This window comes from Macrobrachium rosenbergii, chromosome 9 (genome assembly GCF_040412425.1).
Source record: "Macrobrachium rosenbergii isolate ZJJX-2024 chromosome 9, ASM4041242v1, whole genome shotgun sequence".
Lineage (NCBI taxonomy): Eukaryota > Metazoa > Arthropoda > Malacostraca > Decapoda > Palaemonidae > Macrobrachium > Macrobrachium rosenbergii.
Window position 1 is genome coordinate 30,285,951 of NC_089749.1, and position 19,591 is coordinate 30,305,541.

The 19,591-nt window shown below is 42.9% G+C and overlaps 1 protein-coding gene across 6 annotated transcripts in view; it reads left to right on the forward strand.

Annotated features, from left to right (window-relative positions):
• LOC136841669 (meiosis-specific nuclear structural protein 1-like) overlaps positions 1-19,591 on the forward strand; it is a 160,228-nt gene that overhangs the window by 72,056 nt on the left and 68,581 nt on the right. For all 6 annotated transcript variants that reach the window (XM_067108860.1, XM_067108857.1, XM_067108861.1 and 3 more), the window contains exons 6-7: positions 13,854-13,970; positions 14,196-14,322. In XM_067108860.1, the coding sequence (XP_066964961.1) occupies positions 13,854-13,970; positions 14,196-14,322 (244 nt within the window). The remainder of the gene's footprint in view (positions 1-13,853; positions 13,971-14,195; positions 14,323-19,591) is intronic.

Sequence of the window (19,591 nt, forward strand, 5' to 3'; positions counted from 1 at the left end):
CTTGGCCTCATATTAAGGACTGATGGACCCCTAGACCTTGCATGCTAAAAATAATGGAAGATGTCAAGGCAACGATGCTACAGCCCATGGAGAGGTTGCCTCAGACAACAGTAGACATCTGATGTCTGACTCACAGCCTTTATTGATAACTACAGAGATACATCTAGTTTTGAGGTATATTGAAAGGGAATTTTGTTTTATAGACCAATAATTTAACATAGATTCTGTCTGTTGAGTGAACTGCAGCTACAGGAAGGAACTTAGTAGGAGAACAGTGAAAAGTGAAAAGTATGATAAGGAGTGTGACCTATCAAGCTGTAAGGAAACACGAGGAACTGTTCACTGGTAACAAAGCAGGGCCTGTCCTTGACAGTGTGGCTGGCAGGAGGGCAAAAAGACAGTGGTAGCTGGGCAAATTTGGAGAGCAACAAGAGATGAAGTAGGCATGGTTGTAATGTGAGGTAGGACCTGACAAGTGGTCAAGACTATTCTTTGGTCAATTACTTGATAGTGTATGGCAATTTATCAATAGGAATGGGGCCAGTATAGAAAATGTTTTTGGCATTTGTATTAGTTTCTCAAAAATCAACAAAATATGTCAGTGCACTTGAGGATAGCCTAAGCAGGCAGGTACCAGGCACAATGTTGTGGAAAAGGGAGCCCATTGCTTAGTCAGTTTGATGACACCTAAGTTCTTTTACTGTGGACAGTTATGATAAAAAACAAAATCAGACAAATAGAAAATGCAAAGGAAGCTAAGATTTTCATTCTCTCTTTGGTCTTAGAGGATATGAAGACAGATTTAGAAGACATCACTACAGGAGAAATTTGTGCTTGTCATTTGAGGGAAGGCAAAAAAAAAACAAAAAATAGAGTTAGAGGAGTGGGATAGCAAAACATAGGAAGGACCAGAGTAAAGGGCTATTGGGAAAAGAGCCAGAAGAGCTAGTTTCATTTCTTCCTCTCTCTTGCAGAAAGGATTGGAGAAGAGGCTGCAGCGATAATTAAAATTGGATTACAGTATTGTTTGTTATTACCTCAGTAATGAGGGCCATTGTGAAAACCACTAACATTTCTCAAGGAATTTGTTAATAGTGCAAAGAATGTAAAGTAGCTCACAGAGATATTTAATAATGGCCTACATCGGTGTCCAAAAATAGATATAGGTAAACAATCTATGTCCAGCTTTATCACAAGAAAATTGTAAAAAGATGTTTTTATTAATGTTGTTATGCTGTGATTACTTTTGAAAGAGCTGATGAAAACAGCATATAGCACACTGCAGGATAGGAAGTATGGTCTGTTAAAGATATTGAGTCTTTTCTATTTTCCTTCATTCAGATGGTGGTCATAATATTGACTGAACTTGAATATGAAAAATACCGCCAGCAGTTAAAGTTTTGCATATAAATAAAGGAACTTTGAAGATTTCAGTTCCCTTCTTTGTACAGGACCTCTCTGATCCTGGAAAGGCTTGAATACGTCTGCGTTGCTGTCCTTTGTTTTGAGGGGTTTTCAGTGATCCTGCAGCAACAGATGACAATGAATATGGCTTCAGTGTCCATGTCTTGCCCCATTTTTATTTTTTTAATTTTTCCTTAGCAACCACGCAAATGCAATCCTGTAGAGACTTAGGCAAGTGCCTTACCAAATCAAGGCATTTTCAGAGATATTTTTATGACATTCATAAACTACCACTCCCAGTTATAGCTAACAAAGTTTTTCAGGCAGTAAATGTAAACATATCACTTTCTCTAGCTCTAGAATTTCCCCCTTGGTAGATTATGCATAAAGTAAATGGCTGAACACACTAGTACTGTGTATTAAAAAATTATGCTTATACCCCTGACATCATGTGCAATTTGCAATAGAACATATAAGACATAAGGTCCAAATCAGTCAATCTTTGTGTGTGTGTTGTATAAAGAAACAAACCCACTTTTCTTTACTAAATACTGTACAGTATTGTATCTGTTTTAACGCAGAATTGACTGCAGTATTGTCAGCTGTTAAGATTATAATAAACACACCACCACAGAAATTTGCAAATTCATATAAGTAACTTATGAAGTACTGTAATTACATAGCTAATGTATCTACCCTCGTGTGGCAACTTTTTGAAATTCGCGGTAGCGCTTCTTTTGTATTATGTACGGCCGCCATATTCAGTTTGTTTCTGTCGATCGTGATGTAAACATCGTGCCATTTGTAGCACCTTTTTTTTTTGGATTACCTGGAGTTCATTCATGTACGGTGAAGTACAGTAATTTTGATTTGGTTGCGCTTTTGCTAGACAGTTCTTAGGCAATTTATTTTTTGCAGGTTTTACTAGTTTTCAGTGAATTATTAGAATCATGTCAGAATTCTAGTATTCGCTACTGTACCGAGTTAGGCTACGAGTCGAGACTTGCTAAATCTTGTTAGGATCTGCATACGATCTATCCTATGTATAGGGGCAAGAATGTAATTTTCATAAAACATGTAATGAGAGAGATGGAAAGAGGAAGCAGCTTTTAAAGCCGCAAAACACTCTCATAGTTTAGAGACTAGCCTGAGTTAGGCTGCAAGTTAAGACTTATTACTGCTTGGTACGATCATCATATGATCTTTCTGAAGTAATTTTCATAAAACATGTGAAGGGAGAGATAGAAAGAGGAAGCGGCTTCTACAGCTTAAAAATGCTCTTGTAGTTTAGAGACTATGCTACACCAAAAGCTAGTTTCGAGGTTAGCTCTGTTACTGTCCCTTCTACTCCTGTTATTACTGTACTTGCCCTCTAACTGTACAACCTCCTCCCTTCCCTGGTTCCCGTGCTTCCATTTGACTCTTAAAATGGTTATAAATAAAGTGTTTGCAGAGAAAGTGCAAAGTGATAGTGCAGTACTTGTGGAGGAAGTGGCGACCTGTCCGGTAGGTTCTCCTAGACTGAGGTCCCTGTCCTGCTCCCCCAAACCTGGGAGACCCCTCGAGTAGGACACCTTGACGAGGTGAGGGGCCAAGGGACCCTGGCCTTTGGGCCCGGGTCCTGATGAATCATCCTATGTAGTTTTTTGGTTTAAATGGCGTGGACATTTCCACTTTCGCAAAATTTTACTGCTTAGGTGAATCTGAGAAGGGATCGTGTTTTGGAAGGGGTTTGCATTCAAAGCTAATTGTGGGAGTTGTGGTGGTGAGTCGCCACCCGATACGGTTTGGACCTAATAGGTATTGATGGGATTCTTCCATTGCTATCTTGGGGGCCAGAAGCATCTCTGGGGATCTGCCCATCAGAATCCAATGGGGGCTGGTTTTTGGAGGTGGGACTCCTGGCTATTGTTTGGAAGCCCACTACAGTAATTCGTTTGGAGTGGGGAGTCGGTCTCCATTAGTCGGGGCAGAATTCCCAGCAGGCGGATTGGCTTATACCTGGGCCACTGCAAGCGTATTGGTGCTATCCCGAAAGGGTAGGGTATGGGGTGGACTTTTGGGAGTCAACTGTCACTTGTGCCATTGGAGGAGAATGCGAATACCTGACTGATCCATGATACTTTCTTGATATATTCTTGATATAACTAAGCAATTTTGGGTGGGTGGATGAACCAGTTTGCGTGTGTTGGTCTGATGTGTGCATGCTTAGCATCTTTGGGTCTCTTCGCAGGCTTTGGCAGTGTGTTGGGGTGGGGAAGCTGGGCAGTAGGAGCTTCCTGGTTTTCCCTTTGTGATGTGCTGTCGGGGTCTGTGCAGGGTTCTTGGGTGTTGGGTGTGCACTTTTTGGACTTCTGCATGCAGACTATTTTAAATTTATGGATTTGGCTATTAGTTTTCCCTCTCTTGGATCCGACGACTTACCAGCACTGGCAATGACTTCTGGCATGAACTTGGATACAAGCTTAGCTGTCGGACAGAACCAAACACTGAGGCACAAGGGTGTTAGTAAATGTGGTGGATTTGATTCAAATAATAGAGCCCTCTATTGTACTAATGTAGGCTTGTCATTAGATTATGAATGTTTATATAGTGTGGTAAAACAATTTGGCAAAGTGGAAAGAATTGAAATAATTCTAGAAAAAGATAAGAAGTCATTTTCTTTTTTCGTTAAATTTTCCTCTCCCTTGGAAGCAAGTGAGGCACAACAAAGACTCCATGGCCACATTCTAAATGACTCAGTTCTCAGCACGAAAGTGTTTTCAGTGAAAAACCTAAATGAGCCATTTGATTTTATTCCTAAGACTGAAGAACATGGACCAGCCCCATGTACCAGAGCTCTTCCTCCCCCTTTATGGCTTGTTGCTGTCTACAAGAAGGGAGGGAAAAACTTAACAAAAGCCACTGAATGTGTTGAGAGCAAGGTTGGTTCCATTCCCATTGGAAATTTAAAATGCTATGGAAAGAACCTAATAAAAGCTGGTAATGAGACTCAAGCAATTTTGCTATCTAATATTAAACCTCCTGAAAGTGGAAGTATTGAATGTATTTCAGCTCACAGATTCTTTAACACAATGAAAGGGGTAGTTTACTCAAAAGACTTGCATGTTTTTAAAGAGGAGATTCTCCATCGATGTCCTCCTTGTGTATCTCGTAAAAAAACTGGGTGGGGATGCAGGTATCCTTTTAACCTTCTCCAATTACCTACCTGATACCATCATTGTTGGCCATGAGAGGATACAGGTTAAAAAATATAAAAGAAATCCCAAATAGTGTCACAAATGCTTTGAATATGGCCACATTCAAAACTTGCGATAACAATAAAAGATGTCCTGTGTGCTCTGCAGAGCACAATAATTTTGTTGAGTACGAAGCAGCCCAATACTGTTTCCTATGTAGCCTAAGGGTGATCACCCTCCAAATTCTAGGGCTTGCCTCAGATATAGATTTGAACTTGAAGTGTTGGCAGTGGCTGATAACAAACATGTCAGCATTAGTGAAGCAAAGTGCACGTTAATGGGGGCAAACAAAAGTGCCAACTCTACCTGTGCTTCTGTAATAAAGCTTATGAAAAATTCTAGCAATGTAAGGCCACCAATAACTGCATCTGACAGTAGATATCACAAACCTGCTATTCCTCGGACTGCAAATAATAATGAAAATCTCCAAACTGGTCAGAAACTTTCGTCGGCAAGTGCTTTGGAGTCCAATACCAAAATTGTACTTCCAAAGGCACAGGAAATTTATCTTCCAAAGTCTATACAAACCACCTCTACAATAGCTGCTGAGTCATCTCCAAAAATGAGTGTGCCAAAATCAACTAATACTCAGGAAGATGTTCTAAAAATACTTCAAACAAAAATTAGTTAAAAGAGCAACCCCAATTAGAGCTGGTTTAGAGCCATCAGCCGTCACAGCCACAAACAAAAATAATAACAAAACTATAATTTCAACTATTGTACCAAGAAGCGCACAAGAAGTACTTCCCCAAATAATGATAGCTTTACAATAAAAACTTCAAATGGGTTCAGTGCTTTGGAAGAGATCTGTCCTCCCAGAAAGGTGGTTCCAAAAGTAGATTCAGAACAAAAACATTTGAGTTCAATTCAGTCTTGCTGCCCTAAGAAAAAATAGGATTAGCGGTGCACAGAATCACAGTAGAAATTCTGAACATCAGGATCATAATAAAAAATATAAAGATCAACCAAAGACCCTGAACTCCAATTCAGATGAAAAGGGATTAAGAAAACAAATCTCTTATAAAGGAGAATTTCCCACTCTACCCTAGGAATAGTACTTCCCCTCCAAGGAGTGGGAAGTAGCACATTTTACCACCTTAGCATTCATGCTTGATATCCTTCAGTGGAACTGTAAAGGTCTCAGAGCCCGTACAGAAGACCTTAAAGTTTTAATGCATGAATTCAGTCCAGGGATTATATGCCTGCAGGAAACAATGTTAGGCAACTCTCCTTATAATCCTGGACTAAATTATTCAATATTTAAATCACATATCCCCCAGTTGGTGATCGTGCCCATGGAGGTGCTGCAATTATTATTAATAAATCTCTACAGCATTCCACAATACAGTTAAATACAACTCTACAAGCTGTCGCTATTTCAGCCATTTTGGAAAAGAGGATAACAATCTACTCCTTATACCTTCCACCAGACCTTGCTTTTAACATTGGAGATATTCAGTCCTTAATTAACCAACTTCCAGCTCCTTTACTTCTCTAGGTGATTTTAATGCCCACAACCCCCTTTGGGGAAGTCGGTTTTTAGACAGTAAAGGGAAATTAATCGAAGACCTTATTGACAGGAATGATGTTACCCTATATAATAATGGGTCAATGACTTTCCACAACATTCATGATAATCATTTCTCTGCATTGGACCTTAGTATTTCTTCAACAAGTATCCACCTTGATTTTAGTTGGTCTGTTAATGAAGATTTAAATGGAAGTGATCATTACCCGATCCATTTAAAATTGCTCAAACTGCTCCCTCTGGAGTTTTACCTAAGTGGAAGATAGAGGATGCAGACTGGGTTAAATTCAGTAAGGGTGTCAATGTCAGATAGAGAGGGAGTTTGAGTCCTTTCATTCTCATCTAGATGCCTATGATTACTTTATTGAATCTATTTTGAAGAGTGCTGAAGGCTCAATTCCAAAAACAAAAGGTAAATCTTGTACACCTGCAGTTCCCTGGTGGAATAAGACGTGGTATTCTGAGGAAAGTGACTAGGAAGTACTACAGATGTTGTAAAACTAGTGGCTCCCCTCAGTCAAAATTAATCTACAAACGTGCTTTAGCGAAGCAGCTGCGCTTTTATAAGAAAGCCAAAAGAGAATGTTGGCTTTACTATATTAACCCTTAAACACCTACTGGACGTATCATACGTCGACTAAAATTGTCTGTTGGGTGCCAAGTGGACGCATCGTGCGCCGACTACAAAAATTTCAACCTTCGGTCAACTTTGACTCGACCGAAATGATCGAAAAACGCAATTGTAAGCTAAAACTCTTACATTCTAGTAATATTCAATCATTTACCTTAATTTTGCAACAAATTGGAAGTCTCTAGCACAATATTTCGATTTACGGTGAATTTTTGAAAAAACTTTTCCTTACGTCCGCGTGGTAACTCGGCCGAAAATTTCAGAAATTCTTTCGTCATTTTGTCGTAATTTTTGCACTGTTTTATATTAGCCGTTACATAAAGTTTTATATATGAAAATGTGCGCAATTTCATGTAAAAGACAACAAAATACAACCCATGGTTGTAGCTTTTATCAGTTTGGAAATATTTTCATATAAATCTCGATAACTGCCAAAATTTCAACCTTCAGTCAACTTTGACTTGACCGAAATGGTCAAAAAACACAATTGTAAGCTAAAACTCTTACATTCTAGTAATATTCAATCATTTACCTTCATTTTGCAACAAATTGGAAGTCTCTAGCACAATATTTCGATTTATGATGAATTTTTGAAAAAAACTTTCCTTATGTCCGCGCCAGAAATTCTTTCGTCATGTTGTCGTAATGTTTGCACCGTTTTATATTAGTCGTTACATAAAGTTTTATCTATGGAAATGTGCGCAATTTCATGTAGAATACAACAGAAAATAACTCTTGGTTGTAGCTTTTATCAGTTTTGAAATATTTTCATATAAATCACGATAACTGCCAAAATTTCAACCTTCGGTCAACTTTAACTCGACCAAAATGGTAAAAAAACGCAATTATAAGCTAAAACTCTTACATTCTAGTAATATTCAATCATGTACCTTCATTTTGCAACAAACTGGAAGTCTCTAGCACAATATTTCGATTTATGGTGAATTTCTGAAAAAAAAACTTTTTCCTTACATCTGCACGCAGTAACTCGGCCGAACATCTCAGAAATTCTTTCGTCACGTTGTCGTAATGTTTGCATCGTTTTACATTAGTCGTTACATAAACTTTTATATATGAAAATGTGTGCAATTTCATGTAGAATACAACAGAAAATAATTCATGGTTGTAGCTTTTATCACTTTTGAAATATTTTCACATAAATCACGATAACTGCCAAAATTTCAACCTTCGGTCAACTTTAACTCGACCGAAATGGTCGAAAAACGCAATTGTAAGCTAAAACTCTTACATTCTAGTAATATTCAATCATTTACCTTTATTTTGCAATAAATTGGAAGTCTCTAGCACAATATTTCGATTTATGGTGAATTTTTGAAAAAAACATTTTCCTTACGTCCGCGCATGTAACTTTCGGCCAACATCTCAGAAATTCTTTTACACACGTTGTCGTAATGTTTGCACCGTTTTATATTAGTTGTTATATAAACTTTTATCTATGAAAATGTGCGCAATTTCATGTAGAATACAACAGAAAATACCTCATGGTTGTAGCTTTTATCACTTTTGAAACATTTTCATATAAATTATGATAAATAGAAAAAATTCGACCTTCGGTCAACTTTAACTCGACCGAAATGGTCGAAAACTGCAATTGTAAGCTAAAACACTTACAGTCTAGTAATATTCAATCAGTTAGCTTCATTTTCAACAAACGGGAAGTCTCTAGCACAATATTTCGATTTATGGTGAATTTTTGAAAAAAACATTTTTTTACGTCCGCACGTTACGGATTTATGCATCATATTGTGATAATATTTTCTGTGTTGCTTTGATCATTTTACAATTTGTTATATACCAAAATCATCGCAATTTAGTGTACAATACAAAAAAAAAAAATAATCCGTTAGCTTTAACCGTTTTGCTCACAGCGCGATTTGTATAAAATTATATATGAAAATTTTTTTTGCTCTGTCATATATTTCAATATTTATATATGATAATGATATTTTTTTCATTTCTGATGGTTGCATACTAAACTTCAGGCAATGACAAAAAGGAGCCAAAAATGAACTCTTAATCTTAAAAACTAAAAGTGCTGTGATTTTTGAAAAACTTTTTTCCGCTTCAGCGCTAACTCCTGAACGCCGCCGGCATACGGGAGACGTTTTTGTAAATAGAGGCTCGGCGTTTAAGGGTTAATGGAATAAACTCCAAGACCCCACTAAGAGTCATCAGCAAGTCTGCATGGCCCCCATCTCCCCAATTTCTCTTCGATTAGAAAACAAAGTTTAAGACAGAGACAGACCAGACAGTCCTGTCATCCATTATCCATAGTGATTGGATGGAGACCTTAGATATGCAGGATACTTCTTTCCATGTCCACATCCGGACTCCACAGAGTATCCCAGGTCTGTCTTATGAGATGGGATCTTCCATTTCGGGGATCTAGGCTTCGGCCTCTATAGCACAAGTCTTCTCTCAAGTCCTCGCTCCTTTTACAATGAACATCAGTTTTTCTTGGACGACTGACTTCTTTGATTTCCTTCAGAGGAAAAATGCTCAAGATTTTTAATGCAAGACCAACAGGGACAGGGGAACACACCCAGACACCATCTTTTTTCCCAAAACCCTAGATTTAAGTTGGACCTGCAGTGGTGGCTGTCGGAACTTAGACTTTTGGAAGGGAAGTTCCTTCTTCCTCTGAGACTAAGACTTAGTCTTCTTCTCACACCTTGACTAGGTCGGGGAGCCTACTTAGAGAACCAGGAACTTTCTGGGACATGCCCCTGGAAGAATTGAGCCTCACGTCTATGGCAGAGAGGTGAAAGCGATTCACTTAGGGCTTCAGTACTTCTCGTCCTTAGTTCACTCCTATACTGTGGTAGTCCATTCAGACAAGACCACAGTCTTAACGTTTTTTATGTTAGCAAGGAGGCTCTCTTGCTCATTTTTCTCTCCTCCAGATGGCAAGAGAACTTTTACTGTGGACGATCAATCGAGTTTTTTCTCTTTTCTGTCGGATCTGTGGAATCTATGGGGCAGGCTGGCTTTGGACCTGTTTGCCTCCTGAAGGAATCTTTGTCTTCATCTCTTGTTTTCCCCAGCCCCAGACCCTCTAGCATGGGCAGCAGACACCATGCTGCAAGTTCGGTCCATCTTGGACCCCTATGTCTTTCCACTCTTCAACATAGTCAAGGAGGTGCTGAACAATTTTCAGGCTCATCACAATGTTATGATGACCCTCATAGTCCCAGTCTGACCTATGTTATATGATTTCCAAACCTGCCACGGTTGTAAGTGGACTCTCCAAGATTCCTTCCCCAATCCAGGTATACTCAGTCAACCTCACCTCAGGAGATACGACAGAGGCTATTACCAAATGCAGCTGTCTTCTAACTCCACATACCAGACTAAGTGAGAGTTTTTCTATAGCTGGCGCCTCAGACCCCTCATCCCTTCCTCTGAGACGTCTGTGACCCAATTGCAGATTGCCTCTTTTTTTTTTCTTAGTGGATCTAGAACCTCTCATATTGCATCATTAAGGAGTATCGAGCTATGTTTAACTCAGGATTACAGTTTGCTCGTTTACCCTTAGATTTTTTAGTCAAGAACGAGGACTCTTCCAAGATCTGGATCAGTTTTTTCTTTCTTAAGAACTTAATGGAAGAGAAGACGTTCTTGACAGCCAAGAGCAGTGCTTCTGGCACCAAGGAGCGCCAACCAGCTTTTAAACTCTTACCTTACCTGACTTCCAGCTCGCCTGGTGCCAGCTCATACTCCGGGCGCCTAGGAGCTCCCACCAGCTCCCGAGCAACTAGCTCACCTGGCATCCAGCTTGTCTGGCGCCTACTACAGACTGGCGCCAGCTTAGATCTCCCAGCACCTGGCGCCACCTCCTGACCATCTGGCATCAAGTCTCCTCTCTTCCTTGGGTTTGGGGAAGAATAGAGAGCTCTTTATCCAGTTGAAGCTTTCAGGTACTACCAGATCAGGATCAGAAGAGCAGAGGGCCATCCATATCCTGTAGTGTTCTGTCAAGGACCCATTTTGCCCTCTGACCGAGAATGCATTGGCCTTCATCCAGAATGGACTTTATTTTAGAGTTCACTCTCAGAGTCAGGAGAGCATTTTGCCTACATTTAAGTTAGAGCTAAGGATGTCAGAGCAGTTCCTACCTCATTAACTTTCAGGCACAAGATGCCCCTGACCTCCATTCTGCAATCGACCTACTGGATGTGTAATCGATCTTCACTTCTCTTGATTTTCAATTAAGTTACTACAGTGTTAAATTTTGCCAGTACCTTGCAATCATTTTCAGTAACTGGCATGGTATCACTAAAGGAAGCATAGGTTTTCTCCTACTATCTCTTCACCATGTTGTAAGGTGTCAGTTTTTGGGGAGCTGAGGGTTACAATGTACCTGGAGCACTCACCACCCTCAGTGGATGGGTTATGGTTTTATTTCAGTGTAGGTGGCAGTGTTGTCTGGTTGTTTTTTTTGTGGTACTGCACCCAGGGCAGGGTCACTTTTTAAAAATTTTGCTAGCCATCGAATAACTCCTTCGCTGCAAAACTTCCACTTCAGTAGAGGCGCTCCACAGCTATACCGCCATGCCACTACAGGTTAAGATGAGCACCAACCAGAAGCAGCATTCTCCTGCAGTAGTTCTCTTGACTGATAAGGAAATGAGAAGCATTGTCTTCAGTGCTATCAACTTTTGTATTTCAAATTCATTACATGTCTTAATGTTCTGGAGTAGAATATGTCCATGTATCCCACGTCCTGTCAATGTGGGATTCAGCTATGTAATTATTGGTAAGTTACTTATATAAAATTGATATCTTTATGATAAAATAAAGTTTTATATATTTACTTACCAATTACAAAACTGGAGCCCTCTCTCCTCCCCTCGCATGGACATAAGGGCAAACAGAATGATGTTGTCTGCTAAGTTGTTCCTAGTATTCCCGTTAGTGGGCGGAACTAGTCACCTACACTAAAACAATTGAAGCGCTAGCGCAAATTTTTAGTCTAAGCTGTCGCAATAGTTTGAAGCTATAGCTATGTAATTACTTGGTAGGTACATATAAAACTTTATTTTATCATAAAAATGTCATATTTGTGAATATTTACCTATGAAAAATACTGCCAATGCGCAAATTTTCCGCAAGTAATGTGTATACAGGCAGTCCCTGGTTTACGACAGGGGTTCCATTCTTATGCTGCGTCGTAAGCCGAAAATCGTCGTAAACCCAAAAATCGTCAAAAATCCTAAGAAAACCTGACTTTTAATGCTCTGGGTGTATTGAAAACGATGTAAACTGCATTTTTATTGAGTTTTTCATAAAAAAAACCCTCCAAATTTTGATTATTCTGCCATTTTGGAGCCATATTTCTTCCGTCGGATCAGCGTACGATGCGTTGTAAACCGGGAAATAATTTCTGATGAATATATCTGAAAAGTGTCGTAACCTCGGAACGTCGTAAGCCGGACCGTCGTAAACCGGGGACTGCCTGTGTATGTTCCACAGAGAAATCCACGAATAGGTGAAGCTGCGAATCTGGAACTGCAAATAGCCAGCAGTTTACTGTAAATCTAACCTACTACCCTTAGTTAACATTTTGGGTGTAGGAGGATCTATATCCACAGAGAAGAAAACAGACTCATCTCTGTCTTCTTGACCAGGTGTTAATTCTAAGAAAACCTAAAATTCAAGACTAGCTGTTTTCTTTACTCTCTTCTAAGTCTATCCTTCTCTTCTAAATCAGCAATTTATCATCCATCTCTATCTCCTCCAAAGACCAGTCCTTGCAAGGGTCACAACGGTTGTCTGAATCACAGTTCACCTAGATGATCAATGCATAATTTGTGCATACCTATGTCAGTTAACCCAGTCTGGTCTTACAACCACTTACCTTACAAAATCTAACAGATTTCGGTAGGGAAGATTGAGAAGGAGAATCCATATTGCCAAGTACAAACCACAATCCAGACAATCCAATTTGTTAACCAAGATAAATAAACCCAAAATTCAGAGCATTTGAATAAATTGCTGGCTGTATTTGCTGACTAGAGAAGAATGACAATCAAAACATTTGCTGTCTTACCCCCACCCTCCAAAGAGTCATGGTAACTGTTGGGAGCATTCATTAACGATTGTTTAAATTTTTTCACTTGTCAAACCCGCGCCAAGTAGCCGCAAATAAAGTAAATGAAACAGGGTGAGTTTCACCTCAAAAGTAAGTTTTTCCTATGTCAGAACCTGTTTTTTTATAACAAAAACAAGTTTTTCATACAGACCCATTTGTTATAGAGTCCCTTCTTTCCATCCTGAGGAACACTTATTCTCAGACTACATGAAATATGAGGCAGGTGATTGAAGCATACCTGGGGGTCCATGTGGTGCATGCAATATTAGACTGCTGTACATCTGTGTGTTAGACAAAAGACTGTGAGGTTCGGTACCTATCAAGTTACAAGTTACCTGCTCAAAAGCTGGGAGCAGTTGCCTTCCTCCTAAATAGTGACTTACAGTAAGTGAAATAAGAATATAGTTTATTTAGACACAACAGAGTTAGAATGATTTTTATGCTCAGTAAGTACATGCGTCATTTACTGGGAATCTCCAGTTCCCAACCCCTCCCGTTGATGTATCCTGCTGGTTTTCACACAGACTAAAGGGGAACATTGTTGCAGGTGAGAGAGGAAGGTCTATCTTGGCTGATTCTTGTGCACTAGACACTAAGGAATACAGTAATAAAGATTTGATTTTTTAATGAAATATAATGATCATTCTTTATTCTTCATAGTAATTGAATTTATCATTATCAGTAATTTTACTCTGATCATTAATTATTGTAAAACAAATTCATCTGGTATCTTTGATCATTAATTATTGTAAAACAAATTCATTTGGTATCTTACTCCTTTGCATTTGTGCTTACATTTGTAGTAAATGCAACATTTATTTGTCAGGAATTTTAAGGATATTCAGTGAATGTAGATAGGTGCTATGCTTATGGTAGAACTTTAGAGGCTATCCTTGGAGAGATTAATACATGGTGTAATGAAATTATCTTTTGTCTCAGGAAGCAAAAGGAATACGTTGATAATCAGAGAGCGACTAGGAATTTTCTTCTGCAGCAGACGAGAGTAAAAGAGCTGAAAAGGCAGGAAGAAGAACTTTGTGACAAAAAATTAATGAGGTAAGCGGGTTGTGAGTTTAAAATTTTACCATTGTGTAAATTTTTACATACCTGCAACTACTCCTGAATCAGTTAAATCTTCTGTGATGAGCATGAATGTTTTAGTTTATATATAGTGAGGACTGCACATTACTACAATTAGTACAAGTTTTTAGACAACTGCAAGTGTAAAATTGTAGATATAATAGTTTCAAGATATGATACAGTTTATGTGATGTTACACAGGCAGGTAGAGGAATACAACCTGAGAACAGACTTGCAGAAAGGCATTGAGGATCAGGAGCAACAGTTGGAAAGATTGCACTTAAATAAGAGGGAACTCTCTTTAGTAAAACAACTAGAAACATTCCAAGTAAGTATCAATGATGTTTTGTATGAAATAATATACATACAGTACTATTACAGTATGAGGAATTTGTATTGATGGTTAATAATTCGTAAAAAAATTAGTATGGCATAAAGGAAATCTTATTACCACTTTCTGCCTTGGTTTTACTGATTACTACTGTCTGCTTTGCACAACTCATTACAGATGCATTACTTTGTGTCTTTTAAAGTCTGTTCCCTTTGGTCTTTTCCCAAATTGTCGTCCAACTTTTAACATACTTTTGATTTAAGCACATGTTTTTTGGAAGAGCCCTGTGAGAGTCTGATAATACCATAATAATAGTCACCTCTTTCTGCATGAAGTCAGAAGTTCATGGGTTATAATAGTACTGTACTAGGATTGAAAGAAAAAATAATGCCATATTACAGAAGTCTTGTGAGTAGATTGTTAAATGTAAGGCTTGCAGTCTTGAAAGAGTTTTTAGGGTGTAATCTAACAGTAAATATTCAAATTGTAATCATTTAGATCATTGAATGTTGTCTTTCAGGCCAAAATTTCTCATACAAAATGTAATATAGACCACCAGTTTGTACATCTGTTAGGATGCCCTTGGAACTGGTTTGGGTGTCAAGAGTTATCTTGTTGGAATCCAAAGGTGACCAGATTTTACTCTTTGTTGGAGACCATTTGCCCAATAGGCCTGGAAATAAGCAGGACTATTGAATGTGTACTCCTCCCCGAAGACGTAGATAACGTCTGATCAAAGCAGGTATCTGCTGGGGCAGCGGAGGGGGCCTCGCCTTCTCAATGCCAGGTGGGGGGGGGTTCATCTTCTTCAGTGCCCTGTGGGTGGGTGTGTTGGGTTGACCTCCTGCCCAGTCCCAGGGCCTTCCAGGGGCGCCCACGAGGTTTTCTTGCGGATGGGGCAGGCTGTGGGGGCACCACCTCCTGCAGGGGCTTTGGGAAGTGCCCCCAATGTCTTCCTCCAGGAATGTGGGCTTGAGGCGGTCTATCGATACTCAGTCTTCCTTCTCGTGGACAGCCATCCAGAATGCCTTCTTGTTCCTCTCAAGTACGAGGAAAGGCCCCCTGTAGGGCCTGGCTAAGGGTGGACGTACGGCATCATCCCTGACGAAGACGTGGGTGGCGGAGGACAGACGGGGGCATGAAGGGGGACATCCTGTCGGTATATGTCCGCCGGCAGGGGGCGAACTTTCCAACCGTGTCGTGGAGCCTCTGCGTTGTTAAGTTGTCCCGGTCCTCTGTGATGAGTTTCCCCGGGACTACGAGGGTCTCTCCGAAGACCTTTTCTGCTGCAGATAGGTCGCTGTTGGCTCTGGGGGTGGTCCTCAGCCCGAGGAGGACCCAGGGCAGCTGGTACTTCCAATTCTTGGAGGTGCAACAAGCCATGAGGGATGCCTTTAGGGACCTGTGGAACCTTTCCACCATTCCATTGGCTGCAGGGTTGTAGGTGGTGGTGCTGTGGTGAGTGGTCCCCAGCAGGCGTGCCAGGGCAGTCCACAGCTTGGACAGAAAGGCGGGGCCCCTGTCCGTAGTTATGTGGCCCGGGACACTGAACCGGCTGATCCAGCTGGAGAGGAGGGCCTCAGCGCAAGCACTGGAGGTGGCTTCTTCCATGGGCGTAGCTTCGGGCCACCTGGTGGAGCGGTTGACGACTGTCAGAAGGTATCTTGCTCCTCCTGATGGGGGAAGAGGACCCACTACGTCGACATGGACGTGCCCGGCTGGGGAGAGTTGCCCACCCCCAATTCGGTGTGCCGCCCTACTTTGCTGGCCTGGCACTGTATACACTGCCTTGCCCAGGCTGTCGCGTTCTTCCGTATGCCGTGCCAGATGAACTTGCTTGTGTCACTCAGCTGTGTTGGCCCTCCAGGGCCGAGGGGCACGTCCTTCCACTTCAGCGACATGATGGCGGTGCGGTAAGCTGGAGTCTCTGGGTCGGTAGCTTGTTCACGGGTGAGGTCCTCGTAGTTGATCCTGAGCTGCGCTGCGTCAGATTTCGGTCCTCAAGAGGGCGTCGGCTTCTGGGTTCTTCTTGCCAAGGAGGTACTTGAGGGTGCGGGTGAACTCCGCGATAGCTGTGAGGTGCCGCTGCTGCCTGGAGGACCATGCATCCCCCAGCTTCGTGAAGGCGTGGACCAGCGGTGGTGGTCCGTCCAGACTGTGAAGGGCATACCCTCCAGGAGGAATTTGAAGTGGCGTACTGCCTGGTACACCGTGAAGAGTTCCCTGTTGAAGGTGCTGTAGCAGGACTCGGTGGGGCTGAGTTTTCTGCTGAAGAAGGCGATGGGCTGAGGGGCTCCGTTGACGACTTGCTCCAGGACGGCCCTGCAGGTGACGTTGCTGGCATCCATTGTCAGCTGGAGGGGAGCGCTTGGGTCCTGGTGGGCCAAAGCTGTTTCCTTGGCGAGGGCGGCCTTTGTCAGGGAGAAGGCCCTTTGCTGGTCGGGGCCCCACTCTAAGGTCTTCGGATGGACCTTTAGGATCTCTGTCAGGGGGGCCATGGTGTGCACGATCCCTGGGATGAATCTCCTGTAGTAGTTGACCATTCCGAGGAATTCTTGTACGTCCCTGACGGAGGTAGGGGTGGGGAACCTGACGACGGCCTCAACTTTTGATGAAACTGGGCAGACGCCCCTGGGGATATCTCGTGGCCTAGGAATTCCACCTTATTGACGCCGAAGGTGCACTTGTCGAATCTGATGACGAGGCCACTCTCCTGCAGGCGCTGCAGGACTTTCCGGATGTGCCATAGGTGTTCCCTGTGAGATCTGGAAAAAATTAGGATATCATCGATGTAGCAGACGCAGAGGTCCAGGTCCCCCAGGATGCTGTCCATCAGTCTCTGAAAGGTCACCCCTGCGTTCCTCAGGCCGAAGGTGGAGAAGGGGAAGACGTAGAACCCGAAAGGCGTGACGATGACGGTTTTGGGAATGTCCTCTAGAGCTACTGGTACCTGAAAATATGATTTCAAGAGATCTAACTTTGAGAATATTTTGGCCCCATGGAAGAAGGCCATTAGGTCCTGCATGTTTGGTAGAGGGTAGTGGTCGGGTTCTGTAGCGAGGTTGAGCTGCCTGTAGTCGCCGCAGGGTCTCCAGGTGCTGTCTGCTTTCTGTACCATGTGAAGGGGGAGGCCCTTGGGCTGGGAGCCTTCTTGCATATGCCCATCCGTTCCATCTCGGTAAAGGCCTTCTTGGCCTCCTGAAGGCACTGTGGGGGAAGCCTCCGGAACTTTGTGTGCGTCGGGGACCCCTTTTCTTGATGTGATGATATATCCTGTGTTTGGCAGGGGCCCCGGGCACTTGACGAAGCTTGGGTTTGAACACCTCCAGGAATTCCTTCAGGAAGGAGCCGTACTGGTGGGGAGCGACGGAACAGATTGTGGGCTCCCTGGGGCCCGGTGACAAAGGCAGGGACTGGCAGGATTTGGTGTCCAGCAGGCACTTGCGGCCGACGTCGGCTGCCAGTCCGAAGTGGGCGAGGAAGTCTGCACCCAGGAGTGTTGTCCTAACGTCCGCAACGATAAGTTCCACCTGTACCTCCAGCCAAAGATGGAGAACGACAGGAGCCTGGTGCCGTAGGAGAGGAAGGGGGACCCGTTGGCGGCCGTCAGGGAGGCAGCCGGGTCCGGCGGACGTCTGCGGTCCTCTCTGGAAGGCGGGAACACTGACCGCACTGCCCCAGTGTCGATCAGCATCATCCTGCTGGAGATAGTGTCACGGATGTAGAAGCCCCTTCCTTCTTCTGCTGGTGGGGTGGCCTCCTCCTGTCGACGGCATTGATGCCCTCTGTGGCGGGGTCCTCCGGCTGGAGGCAGTTGATGGGGTGTGTGGGCGTGGACGCCCGCTTCGCTGCCCTCTTGGAATCCGTCAGCTGCTTCGCCACTTTGATCAGGTCCTCGACCGGCAGGGTCTATGGTTCTGTGATCTGCCTACAGACCTCTGGGAGTAGCTGCCGCAGGAGGATCTCCCACGACAGGCTAATCTCTTTGCGTCTGCCGCTGCTGTCAGTCTCGGGGGGGAGGAGGAGGAGGTCCTAGAGGGCATGCCATGTCTCCAGGAGGTTCATGTCCTGCCAGGGGTTGATGGCGAGGTTGAGGGTGTGGCGGCTCTCTCGGAGACCGGCAGGGAGTAGGTCTCAACGAGAGTGGCCTTTAACTCCTGGAAGGTGGCAGGGTTCGTTGTTGTCATCACCCATGGGGCGACCTTCTTGTAAATCTCCTCCGGTAGGGCGTTGATGGCGATGTCCGCCTTCAACACCTCGTCGGTCAGGCCTGCCACCCTGAATTGTCCCTCGACCCTGTAGAGCCAGGACGCTTGGTTCTGATGGGTGAATGGCAGCAGCTTTATGCTGAGGGCCGCCCTTGGTTGGTCCGTCAGGAGGGGCATTGCGCGGGGAGTGGGCACCAGTGTGGAGGAGCTCGCGGGAGACGTCTGCCTCTGAGAAGTTTGCGGTAATTTGTACGTGGGTGGGGATGTCTGTGTCCATGCTCATTCCGCGCTCTCACTTGGAGTGTGAGGGAACACTCGCATCAATACACGCTTGGGAGCGTGCCGTGTGGGTCCTCTAATTACGCCGGTGATTTGCCGATGAGTGTCGATGACGCCCGAACGCTTTGTTAGAGCACCGTAGTTAGTCAATTTGGGGTGTGGGTTTGTTCATCGGGCCAAGACAAAGTCGCCGTTTGGGTCAGTTAATGGCTCCGGGAACCACTCCGGGGGTCACCACTGTGAAAGAGGTGCGAAATAATCAGCAGGAAGGCAAGTACTGCTGGTTTATTGATGAAGCGACCTGCTTATAAAGCGGTGTGCAGACATCTGCGTACTTGCAGAGACTGCGAATACAAAAATATACAAGTGACCTGAGGTCAAACTATTTCTTTACACAAAACAAGACAGGTACCTACAGAAAACATGATGATTAACAATAGCTGGTTGGACATAAAAATACTCTGACACATATATGTGGTACAAGGGCAGATGAACAGGTAATAAATATACAACTCACAATAATGATAATAAGATTGTGTTGGTCCGACCTTAGGTCGCATGTGAAGGCACCGTGGAAAACAGGATGTTCATCATAGAGAACCCGTTGAGCGGGGACTTCACAATGTATTACCCTTTCCTTCAAGAATTATTTTCAAAAGTACAAATTTTTAGGCTAAGAGTCATGAAATAAAACAAACTTGATAGTAAAAGCTGTTTATTACATTTCAGAGAGTTCACAGATTAAAAAAAAAAATAAAAAAAAATTAACACAAGGAACT